The following is a 13,285-nucleotide window of genomic DNA, read 5'->3' on the forward strand; positions in this document are numbered from 1 at the left end:
ATCAATAATAAAAATGTCTCTCCCTACTCAATCTGTTTTACAAGAACGTTTCCAAGTGTTGCTCTCAGGGACAAAGATAGGTCAAGAATCTTGTTATATGACACGTTAGGGAAGAAGGCAAGAGCATCCTCAGGGGGCCGGGTGCTTCTCGGAAGTGACAAAGCGAGTCGGGTGTGTTGGCGGACAGGAGACCGGAAAGGGCTTAGAGCCAGGTCCAGAGAGCTGACACATCCCTCAAGAGGTTCTCACAAGTCTCTCCCCGAGAAATCAGTCAAGAAATTTAATTCCTTCGCCGGCCAAGTAAGTGACTGGTTAGCCACTCCTCCCAACAGAAATAAACTGGCAGCAAGGGATTGTTACCAGTCTCATAGGTGAAGAAATCACACAGAGCTCACAGTTGATGGATGTCGTTTTCCCAGTTGTAGCGCTGCCTATTTCTTTCATTGAACACTGATATTAAAAGTATTATCATTTTCCTTTGTTATCTGTTTTTGCTGAGGTGACAAATACTCCCACCTACCTTATAATTTGTGAAAACACATATTTGGGCAAACTAGAAAATGTAATGACACTGTAATGCAAGGCTCAACCACGGGTACATCAAGAAAGGGTAACGCGTGGGAGCCGGATATGCAAAGAGGTGTGAAGGCAGGGAGTGATGGAGGCTGAGACCTGCCCCACGGAATGGAACGCATGGGCTGGTGCTTTTGTCTGATCGTTTCATACTTACGTCGCTGAGTCTCTCCCGGGAGCTGCTCCTGGGGAAGCCCTTGGACTCCCCACTGGCGCTCTCACTGTCGCTGTCCCTGCAGCTGTTCTGTCCTGGCTTGAGCTACAAGCAAGACAAGAGAAACAAGGAAAGTCAGTGGTCTCCTCACACAGCTGCTTCTTTGCCCCTTTTCTTTAAGCCTGGTCAGAAGGGAATCATTTAAGTTCCTGATCTTTAACATTTTTCTCAGTTTCTGAAAGGTGCCAGGCAAGCTGCCATAGAAAGAAACATAGAGGGCAGGATAAGCAAAACATTCACCATAAAATGCCACTAGAGATAAAAGAGTGAGCAAGTCTTACATACTCATAAACACGTGAGAAGTTCAACAAAGGTGCATAAGTCTTGGAAAGTAATCTTCCCTCAGATTTTTCCTCTGTTCCATTGTGATTTCTTTTGTGGATAATAAAAACACCCAAAACACTGAATATGCTCTAGTCAAATTACACTGACTATGACTTCCCACCTCATTTCTTCTGTCCTCTCCTGAAACAACAACAACAAAACAGAACAAAACACAAGGTTTCTTGCCCTGAAAGAAAAGGATGAGATGCTAGGACGTTAAACTGTAACCACTGAGAAGACACTTAAGGATTCTGTTTGATGAGACAACATTCTGGAGGTCTCCTACCAGATATGCAGCTTAAGTAAATTAAGGCAGCACTCATTCAACAAATAGGTATTAAGCCCCACATTTGGGCCTGGTAGTAAGCACTGGAGATAGGGTGCCAAACAAAAAATAACCAAACCAAAACAAAACAAACAAAAATAACATTGGGTCCTATGGAGCTTACATTTTAGCAGTTTCCATGCATTTACCCAGCTCTGATTTCCATAAAAATGAGCAAACACACAGAATTGCCAATGTCAGTCTGTGTGAGACTGAGTCACACACATATGGAAGATAAGTCTACCTGTGACGTCCTCAGCAACCCCATCTGCAGAGACCCCAAGCAATTCATTCAGGTTACAAGACCGAGCCTCTTTACAACATTCTCAGTCTAGCAAGGCAGTGTGAGCAAAGCGAGTGTTAACAACATAAGCAAATACATGTTACATGAAAACCCAAAGTAGCCAGTGATGTTCGGAGAAGTGCTTGCTGGGATATTAAAAGTTGACTGAGCTCATATGGCTGAGAGGAAAGAAGACACTTCTGGAGAAAGGCAGAAAGCAAAGGCAGGGAGAGAAACTTGCGAGGAAATGATCAGACTCTTCCCAGAAACAGGGTTCCTTTGGGGAAGAAAAAGGGAGAAACATTACAGAGGGGTGCATGGGTCAGAACATGGAAAATCTCAAACAAAAGACAAGCCCCATATTTCTGGGCAGAGAACTTGAAAGAGCAAGCAAGAGTAACAGGTAGCAAAACTTCTGCCTGCAGGTTTCCATGTGGCTCTGGGCCAAGGGGAAGACGAAGCAACATGAATGGGCAATGCATCTGTATCAGCATTCCTGTACTTTAATGTGCCTCTTTCCAGACTGCAGCTTACACCCACCCCAACTTTGACCGTACAACCTAATCAGCTATCCAGATATCCCCACGATACAGAGCATTCTTTTTTGCTTTCAACCTTTCTACAAATCCACTTTTACCACTTTTTTCTAAAATCCCATTCTCCAGAAGTCTTCTGTAATGGAAACCCCCAAAATGATGCTAATTTTATTTTGTATCCTTCTGAGCCCTTAAATACTTAGTTTCCTCCTAAGTTACTGCAAAACCTGCTAATTCTCAGCTAATTCGGATGCAAGCTATGTGAGCCTTATTACTATAGAATACAAGTTCAGAATATTGTCATTCTCTTAAGTTTTCATTTTTATACTTATAATAAAGGGGGATTTAATCTAAAATGAACATCACTTTTAATTTCTTAACACGTCATATCCATTTCTGCCCTCTTCTTTTCACACAAGATTTCCTCTGTCTGGAATGCTCACTCTCACCTTCTCTGTCTTTTCCAAGTCAAGATTTTATTAAAGCTCAGATATAATAGTATATCGTCCACTAGTCTTTGAAGAGCTGTTTCTTACTGTATTTATGTTTTAACATATGCCCGCATAGTTAGCTAGCATATCACTCTTTATTAAATGCCTTTGATAATTATCACATATTTTAAAGTTTAAAACAGCCTGTTACACACATTTTTACTGATGATAAAATCTGTATGTAGAATGGGCCCTAATTCATAAGCAATGGCAGAAGTCTCAGGCCACTGGAGCGCTGAGTTAAGCCCAGGCAGGTAAAGTTACCTCCAGTGTATGGATGAAGCAACAAACATAGCCAACGAGTGCTCAGAACCAGGCACAAGGTCCAGGACCAGCCCACACGTACTGCCTCCTGCTCACTGCATTTTAATGCTCAATGTTTACATTGAACATGGAAATAATCAGTCTGCAGCATATTCGCAGCTCTGCAGGATATATTTTTGATACATTTGTGGTATCTGACTACATTCACAAACAACTCTTATTAGGTGATATTTGATCAAGAGATGTTCATTAAAACCTCAGACCCCCAACTTAGTTGAGAAATGAACATCCAGGAGGTAATTAAGGATACAAAAGCATGAAACTTTTCCTAATATCCAGCTGGCTTAACAGAATCTGGATTTAGCATTTGGGCCTTTTCCCCACTTCTTCATGAACACAAATAAGTTCAACAAGGCCCAATGAGAGCGTCCAGTGGCCCTGACGTGAATTATCTGAGTAAATGTTGATCTAGGCTAAGGGCAAAACCCAAGAAAGGCTGAGAGGAAGCAGCTCGCTCGCCACCCCTGTGCTCTGCCAGCACAAGCACTTGAGCGAATGTTCTTCAGAGAGCCTTACAGAAAATCCACCCCACATACCTCTTTTTCCTCCAAAGCCAGGCTCAAGTTTAAAGGAAACTTAAGATTTTAAGCTGTCAGACAGCTCAATATTTCAAAGAAATGGATTGACTACAGTAAGTACTAAAGCTAAACCACACGATTTCAGGCAAAAGAAGTATTCATTCCTAATCCCATGAATACATTTAAAACTGGCACTTTCAGCCATATCCAATGGATCTTTTGGGTAGTATAACTAACTCAGAAGTTGTAATCCTTTACCTGAAGTCCCCAGCTATTACCTGCAACCAAGAGACATCACAAAGGCCAGGTGCTAGCTGAAACATTTAAGGAGCCAAGAACTGATCTGTTCACATTGATCTCTCCCACATCCATGGCGGCGCTGCTATAAGACAGCTGTGCTCTAACTGATGGAATGAGATTTCTCACTATCAGCTGGTATTAGGCTCATGCACAAGTAATTGCGGTTTTTGCAATTATTTTTAAGCTTTTAAACCGCAATTACTTTTGCACCAACCTAATAGATGCCTCAGGACCTCGTTTATTTAACAATTATTGTAATTTAGTCTCTAGTTCCAGAAGTTCCTTCCCATTAGAGTACTATATGTTTTAGTCACCAGAGTTAAAACAGACAAGAGGACAGTAGTTGTCTGGCATGAGTGACAGGAATTCCATCAATAAGATTAACATATTTTATAAAATATAAGAAGCCATTTTGTTTTTCATTAGATTTCACTGTCAACAACATGTTTTCCAAACTGAAAGTGTGAGCTCGGTACAGACCTAACTGTTATTAACGGCTATTTAAGAAGATAACGATCCATAGTTTGGTCGCTGGTACTGAGCGTGTCACCAAGTCCCATCAGCCGGACTGAGTGAAGGTGCAGAATCGGGGCACGTGTGCCCAGGTCTGAGCGCTCACTCCGCTCCTTTTCAGCTGGACTATGGCAAGTCCCAATAAGGTGCTAGCTGCTCAGCAGTTGTCATTAACCCTTCAAACACAATTCATAGAAGAATAAAGCCGCGGAGAAGACATCTGTGTCTGGAACTCCGAGGACTGCCGTGACTTATGCAGCGCAGGCAGCAAAGCTCCCAGAAGTAATCTCCCCCACAGCTGTGGCTCCTCAGGGCGGCACAAGCCCATCTCGGACTGCTGAGTCCTCCGGCAGGCAGGCCGCTACAGGACCTGCATGCAAGGCGCTTCAAATGTTTCAATATGCACAGAATCTTCCTTCATTCAATGACATTTTGTAACTCACCTTCACTAACATCAAAGCAGCAAGTATTTAATCTTGTACACATGTTTTTGTTTTGTTGTTTCAAAAAATAGTGGTCCACAAATGGGAAAGTTTCATGATTGGATGAGATCTGTACTATTCTGTTCCTTAGGCTATAAAAGGTATTTCAAATGAGAGACACAGAACCAAACTAAAGAACTTAATGAAAAAGCTGACATATCAAAATGAGTTAACAGGAAATTACTACTACAAATAAAACTACAAAGTTGAGGAGAAAAAAAAAACATTTTCTGAAGAAATGAATATTTTGTATGAATAATAATATTTTGTAGAATAATAACACAATGTATCCGAAGAAGTTGTGCCAAAAAGCTAAAAATTAAATTCTGGAAACTAGGGCAGGGCAAGGAATTTGTGCAAAATTTCTCTAGGATCATAGAATCAAAAGTTATCTTATTATTGCCTTCAATAGTTAGAGAAAGAATTTTAAGCAAGAACTTGATAATCTTGAAGTTAACCATTAGTAAAATTTAGATATTAAAAATACTTATGTTCCAAATCATTATCAAACATAAAAGGATAAAAATCATAATCAATAGAGAAATGGAGACAAAATAAAGGAGCTAGCAAGAAAGCAAAAGTATGTGACTAAGTGTATTGGTTATAATAACATACATGGATTAAGCTCCCACTATTTAGAAAAAGCAAGGACTCCAGTTTGTACTGATTAAAAGAAATATTCAATGATTTGTTAATTAAAAAGACTCTTAAATTTTAAAAAATAGGAAAAAAGACAAAGTATTACAAATAAATGGCTAGACGAAGTCATATTATTAAAGACAGTCACTTTATAGTAGTGACAAAAGGTGCAATCTTACCTTTACACTTCTGTACTTATACTAAGGGAATAAGGTATAAACCTTCATAGGACGATATGTAAAGTAAAAAATATTGTAAGTAATAAAGGAAATCAACAGAAGGTAGGAGAGTTTAGCATCCTACTAATCAGGGAGCAAGTAAACAAAATAAGAGAAAGGACTTACAGGTTAAAAATTCAGTCTGACTTAGGCAAAATGTAGTAAATACTGGTAAGAAACCACACCTTCTAAAGCATCCTAAGGAAATTACCACCAACTGAAAATGGATTAGGTCACAAAGAATATCAAACTAAGATTCAAAATGTAGAAATTACGTAAGCAGCCTTCTCGCTGATGAAAATTAATTATGATATTTTAATCTAAATAGCCATATCACTAAAAGATTTTTAAAACTCTTTTAAAAAATATATCTTTAAAAATTCTCTCCACAATTATAATTGAGTTAAAGAGAAAATCACAAACACACTATGGTATTAAAAAAATGAAAATTATAAACATGTAAGTTAAAATTTTACAGGACCTATAAAATCTGTGCAGGCTAACTCATGTATTTTCAATAAAATGGAAAATAACAGAAAAAAAATAGCTTAATTATAGAAATCAAAAAGAAAAAAAAAATAAGACCAAAAAGCAACTATAGGGAAAATTAGAGCAGAAGATTCCAAAAATGAAAATTAAACATTGAATTGGAAATTAAATTATTGTACAATAAATTAGAGTAAAATTAGAGCAAAACCTACAAAGATAAAAGAGAGAAACTTCTGACAAATCTAATAAAGAGATAAAAAGCAATACCAAAAACAGAAATGAGATATCCATATATAATGTGATAACATAATATATAAAGTGATAATAATAATGTGATCATTACAATAGGCACACTTATATGTTATAATTATAAAATATAATAGGCACATTTATTTATAAAATATAATAGGTACATTTCTAAATTATAGTAGTAACCATTATTTTTTGGTGGTACTGTCAAAATCATAATCAAATGGTTTAAACCTTTAAAGAAAATTTAACAAAATTTGATTTAGAGGATTTAGAAAAAAATATGCAAAGATAATCTGTGCCCAAATCTGATAATAACAAAACAAAAAGGGAAACATGGAATGATAATTAAAAGAGCTGCAAGCATCTGATGAAATATAGTAATTTGAAATTAATAATAAAATCTGATAGAATCCTACACAAGAATTTGAGTCCACCAATTTGCAAGTGCACACAAGGGAGATTTTTTTTGAGGTGATAGTAAAGTTCTAAAATTGGGGTACGATGATGGTTGCACAACTCTATACATTTACCAAAACTCATATAATTGTACACTTACAATGAGTAGATTTTATGGCGTGTAACTTATATTTCAATAAAGCAGTTTATTTTTTTTTTAAAAAAAGTAAAAGATTCCATCTATTTAATCTCTTACTCCAGAAAGAGTCAGGTCCCCGCTAAGGACTCACCCGATTGGGTCAAGTCAACTGTGCCACATAAAATCTAATCATGTTGTTGCAAGTGGTAGTGTTTCAACTTTTCTTAAAAAAAAAAAAGAAAAAGAAAAAGAAAGAAAAGAAAATGAAAACCTAATCATGGGAGCAAACAGGAGCAAGTATCCTGAGGACCATCGTCGGATTCCACCTCCCACAGTGAGTTTCCAAAGACAAGGAAAGGAGAGGCTGCCTTTTAATCCACGTCTCAGAAAGTGACTCCAAGAGAATTAGACAAGTGTTATTACCCCTACGTTCACTGCAGCATTATTCATGGTGGCCAACTCTCGGAGATAACCACAATGCCCTTCGATAGATGAATGGATAAAGAAGTTGTGGTATATATACACAATGGAATACTATTCGGCGGTAAGAAACGATATAGGAACATTTGTGACAACATGGATGGATCTTGAGAGTATAATGCTAAGCAAAATAAGTCAGACAGAAAAAGCAGAGAACCCTATGATTTCACTGATATGTGGTATATAAACCAAAATCAACAAAAGAACAAGACAAACAAATGAGAAACAAAAACTCATAGACACAGACAATAGTTTAGTGGTTACCAGAGGGTAAGGGGTTGGGGGGTGGGAGATGACGGTAAGGGGGATCAAATATATGGTGATGGAAGGAGAACTGACTCTGTGTGGTGAACACACAGTGGGATTATAGATGATGTAATACAGAATTGTACACCTGAAATCTGTGTAATTTCACTAACAAGTGTCACCCCCAAATTTACTAAAGATTAAAAACAGTTTTATTAATGTAAAGTAAGATAGGGTCCACGGATATGCCTGGACTTATGTTGTATCATTTCTCTGTGTCAGTGATAGTCCCAAATAAATACTAAAGGTACTGCACTGATACAACTTGAAAAATAGAAACTACTGAAGCGATTCCACTTGCCAATCACATATATTATTCAAGATTTAAGAGAGTTCAGTGAACTTCATAGCAGTAAGAAAAAACTGCACATCAATACAATAGAGGAAAGTAAGTGAAGATCAATGTAACTGCAGTCTCAAACGTTGGCGAGAAGCTATTAAGACAATCAAGAATAATCTGACCAACTGTGATATCCTTCCAAAAGACACACGGAACCCAGGCAACACTACTTACTGTTCTATAGCTACTCAAGAAAATCAAAACTCTACTCTCTCTGATTTGGCCAAGAGGCTACTGTAATACTATTTCTTGACAACTTAATGATGTGAAGGAAAGAGAATGGGAGTGTAAAACAGCAATACTTGATATATAACTAAGATCTCTATCTACATTTTGGATACTATATCTAGGTTGAATTCTGTTGACAAAAGGCATGATAACATACCTGACTTCATTTTCTACTAAAAAGGCAGCCTGAACAACGGGGGTGAGGAGGACATACTGAAGAATGGGGTTAAAGCCTGAATGAACAGAGGGATGTGGCATTCCTTGGGCTTGAGTTTGGACCACAAGATAAATCTGTTTCCAAATATATACGAATCTGACCTACGGGTGACGGATGGGGGCACAATTCAGTCCACAGCATTTAGTAACCTGTGTACCACTAAACTTATCACCAACTAGTGACTAATTCATACTAGGCTACATTAGTACTTCCCTGAGGACAGAAATAAACTGGTTTAGCAAGTACAATATTCAACTTTTTTGAGAAGCCACAGACATTTCATAGATGGGATGGGTTCCACAAATGCATGTTCTAGAATATTTGAGATCCCTATCATACACTGAATTGTGCCCACACAAAATTCATATGTTGAAACCGTAACTTCCATTACTTTAGAATATGGCTGTACTTGGATTTAGGGACTTTAAAACAGGTGGAAATGAGCCCAATAAAATGAGCCTAATCTAATCCCACTGGTGTCCTTAGAAGAACAGGAGATTGAGACACGGGGAGACACACCAGAGATACATACACAGGCACAGAGAAAAGGCCACCTGGAGGCACAGGGACAAAGCAGCCAACTACCAGGCAAGGAGATAGGCCTCCCAGGAGAAACCAACCCTGCCGAGCCCTTGAACTTGGACTTGGAGTCTCCAGAACTGCGACAAAATTCATTTCTCTTTTTTTAAGCCACCAACTCTGGTATTTTGTTATGGCAGCCCTAGCAAACTAATATAATGCTTTCCTTCAGAGTACAAACTTTCTGGCTATTATTGTTCCCATTTTAGTAGAGAAGACCCCGAATCCAGATAAGACAAAGAATCCCAGCCACCTTTCCACTTTTTTCATGCCCTTTACAAAAATATTCTTGCGAACATTTTATTCATTGTTCTCCTCCCATTCTCTGTTTAACCTGGTCCAGTGAGGCTTTTGTCCCCACAGATACATGAAATCGTGCCTGTCAAACTCAGCAACAGGCTGTCAAAAACATGTGCAGAACTTGGGGCAAGAGAACCCAAAACTTGTGTTTAAATAGTTATAAATTACAAATCAAGCTCATACAGAGTTAAATAAAATGCCTTGACCTCTGACCTTGCTTAAGAGAATGCCCATCATGACAACGAAGACTGTTTAATTCCGCGTTCTGTATCCCTTGAAGTTTCTTGAGGGAGTGTGACAGTGCGGAAGGGCAGCCTGCCGAGTGCCGCGCTCTCGCCAGCGACCAGGGGATGCCAAAGAACGTACACGCGTGGCTTGTGCTCACCTTTCGTTACCGGTTTGTACTGGGTATTACAATTGTAACAGCTGTTCTTCCTCCTTAAAATGCGCATGCACGTTTCGGACACGCTCTGCGTGAACACTTCTGTGCACACGTGGAGAAGCCTCGCCCGCACGTGCGGGCCCCACGCACACGGCCCACCTTACCCCGTGGCAGCGCCCGGCTCAGGCTCACACACAAGCGCAGTGCTGGTGCGTCCCTGTCGGGGGCCGAAGGAGGGAGCACACCCTGCACGCCCAGCCGAGGCTATCCGGCCGGGGCTCCGGAGCCCAGACCACCCGCTGTCCAATGGGCACGCGTCCTGGGCCCTGGGACCCCTTCGGCTGGGGGAAGGGGCGTGGCCTGAGGGCAGCCAGAGCAGGGCCCCGGCACAAGGCCCCCCGCCAGCTTCACTGCCCTGCCAATCAGTAACAGCGTACAAATGCGAGACCCAGTGGTCACGTGTCCCCCCTGACACGAGCACCGAGAGATCCAGGTCCTCGTCCTGGAAGCACTTGCTTCACTCCTGCCGTTCCTCGGACCCCTCTGGCCACTCCTGTCAGTCTCCCAATGCGGGCCACGTCCTGCAGACTCTTCCAGTGCGGCTCTCAGGACCCGCCTCTTTCCTCCCTCTACACTCTATTCTCACTATCTCAGTGACAACCTCGTCCAGTTTCATGCTTTTAAATACTACCTATGTGCTGATGGTGCCTGAATTTATGGTTAGCCCCAATCACTTCCCAAAATTCCAGTCTTCTAAATCCAGTTGCATCTTCCATTTTCACTTAGATGTCTGGTAGGCATCTCAAACCCAAATTGAATAAAGCAATATTCTCCATATTTCCAATTGTTATTAATAGCATCTTCCCCTTTCCAATTGCATAGTCAAAAATCTTCTTCCTCTCTACAGTGACACTCGGCTCCAAACTGCCATCATGTCTTGCCTGCATTATGACAATGCCTTTCTATCTGGGCTCCCTGCTTGCGCTCTTGCCCTCTACACATCCCCGTATCTCTCCCACCAGCCAGAGTGCTCTGGGAAAATTGAAGTCAATTAAGGCCTTTATTCTTCTCAAAATCTTCCAGAGTCTCTCCATCTTCACAGTAAAGATCAAGGTCTTTAGAATGGCCTAACAACACAGCGCTCACCCTGTCTGGTTGCCATATCACTTCTCCGACCTCCTTTCTATTACTCTCTGCCTTCCTCACTCTGTCACAATTTATTGATTTTGATACTGTTCCTCAAAGAAACGAGGCATGCGCTCTCCTCAGGGCCTTTGCACTTGCTGCCCTCTGTCCAGCCCCAGAAGGCACAGGCTCACTACCTGCCTTCTTCAGATCTTTGCTTCAGTGTCACTTTCTCATTGAGGACTTCCTTGATCATCCTATTCACACGCAACCCTACCTCTATTTAATGCCTTCTAATGCAGTATCTATTATACTTCTCTCATTTGTTCTCCGTCTCCTTCAAACTCCTGCTCCCTCGACAACACCACAACCAGTTTATAAACTCCATGAGAACCTGGATTTTTGTCTGTTATATCTGCAGAATATAAAACAATACCTATAATTTACTAGATGCTCAATAAATATTTATTTCATTAATCAGTATGCATTAACTGTTAAGATGCACAACATGGATGGCAGTCTTTAAAATCTCCCACAGAATGGCCCTGGGAGCTATTACCAAAGTGTGACTGGATCAAACAAAGCCAGGACTGGCGAACAAGGAGTGCTCAAAAGCTCCCTGGTACCATGAAAAGTCACACGTACACTCGTGAGCTTGTGAATGTGGAGGTCAGACAAAATCAGCTGTTAGATGCCTTATTCTTCGACAAGAGCTATTACTAACTTTGTTCTTGAAAGAGTGATCACACGTAATTTAGGATGTTTTAGATAATCATTTTAGATATCAGGTATAGGACTACAAAATGAAGAGTGGCATATAATTAGTTAGTTTAATACAACTTCATTCTGGCATTTGAGAATTGTAAAAGTACTTGTTCAGCAAAAGGTCAAAAACCACGAGCAAGAAAAGCTAATAGCTCTTAGTATTATATACGCTTATTGATGAGATTGCCACTTTAAGTAATTTGGATAATATGAAACATTTACAAATCTGATGTATTTTACCTTGTAACAAGTGCTTTATTTTTTTTTTAATCAATCCAGCAAAAACTTTCTTCTAACACACTGCACACAAAGGCCGAAATGTGTAAATATGTGTGCTACCAAACATGGATTCATTAACAACAACATTTGTAGGAGAAACCCAATTGGTTATACAAGTAAAAGTATCCTCCCAAGGAAATCTGTAAATGAGAAGGTCCTTCTGGGGAAACCGTACATTTCTGTCACACGGCGGGTCGGGTCATGACCTGTATGGCCTCCAGTACCAGCTCTCTCCACTGCAAACAAGAGCATGGGCTGAATTAATTCTGTACTTATACGGGGTGAACTCAGCACCATGCAACGAGGTTCCTACATCACTTACTTGTATCATCTGCCTGGCCTCTGGGGATCCTGAACCAGAAACCCAGGCTTCACAACAGACTCCACTACCACAAAGCAGGCAATTTTTCACTTGGCTCCAGAAGTTTCCAAGTTATGAATCCTTTCCCATTTTTACCCTGGGCAAAATAGACATAGTGAGTGGGATAATCCAATTTTGAATGAGGGGCAGGTAAAGTAAATATAGCTTACACAGAAACCGTACACTTCCCAACTATCAAAAATTCTTGGGTCGAAACACATGGCATTTCTCCAAGATACAGAAAGATTCAAATACATAGTTTCCAATCCTTGGCATGATTTTAAGCTGATTTGCATAAATTAATAAAAAAGGAACTTGACAATTTTTCCTAACTAAACTTAGAGACGAGAAGACAAATACTACCAGGTTTCTTGGAGACTTAAATGGGGATCCCATGCAAAGGTAAATTCGTTCTCTCCATTGTAGAGCTACATATTGGGCAGTTAACTAGAACTAACACGAGCTGAGATGGTCATTTTGACGGTAAGGATTTAAACACATCCAATCTCTGGCTGTCAACCCGGGGCAAAGACCAGTGACTGGAGCGTTTGCTCCCGGCTCACACAGCTGTAGTGCTAAGAGACCTTCTCGGTCACACCCCAAATACCCCACTGGCTCCATGTTACCAAGAAAGACAGCAATTAATAAGCTTACTATACAGAACAAATAAGCACTCTTCATATGACATCTAAGAAGCACAAAAGCTTTGTAAGTTATACTGCATTTCCTAATTTACAGGTGGAGAAACCAACGCTGAACGACAAAATGATCTGAGCAAAGTCGCAGAAGGGGAAAGCAGCTGAGGCAGAACGCAGCCATTGGCAGCCTGACTGACCACCCGACGTGTCACACAGAGTTAGAATTTCAGGTGTTAGTGTCCCGTCGTCACTCCCAATATCTAAATTTT

General features: G+C 40.2%; 1 protein-coding gene across 8 annotated transcripts in view; it reads right to left on the minus strand.

Annotated features, from left to right (window-relative positions):
- The window catches only part of AUTS2 (activator of transcription and developmental regulator AUTS2), a 1,101,951-nt gene that overhangs the window by 616,522 nt on the left and 472,144 nt on the right, over positions 1-13,285 (minus strand). For all 8 annotated transcript variants that reach the window (XM_081053759.1, XM_081053755.1, XM_081053758.1 and 5 more), the window contains exon 3: positions 731-832. In XM_081053759.1, the coding sequence (XP_080909885.1) occupies positions 731-832 (102 nt within the window). The remainder of the gene's footprint in view (positions 1-730; positions 833-13,285) is intronic.

The sequence above is a fragment of the Rhinolophus hipposideros genome (assembly GCF_964194185.1).
Source record: "Rhinolophus hipposideros genome assembly, chromosome: 7".
Classification (NCBI taxonomy): domain Eukaryota; kingdom Metazoa; phylum Chordata; class Mammalia; order Chiroptera; family Rhinolophidae; genus Rhinolophus; species Rhinolophus hipposideros.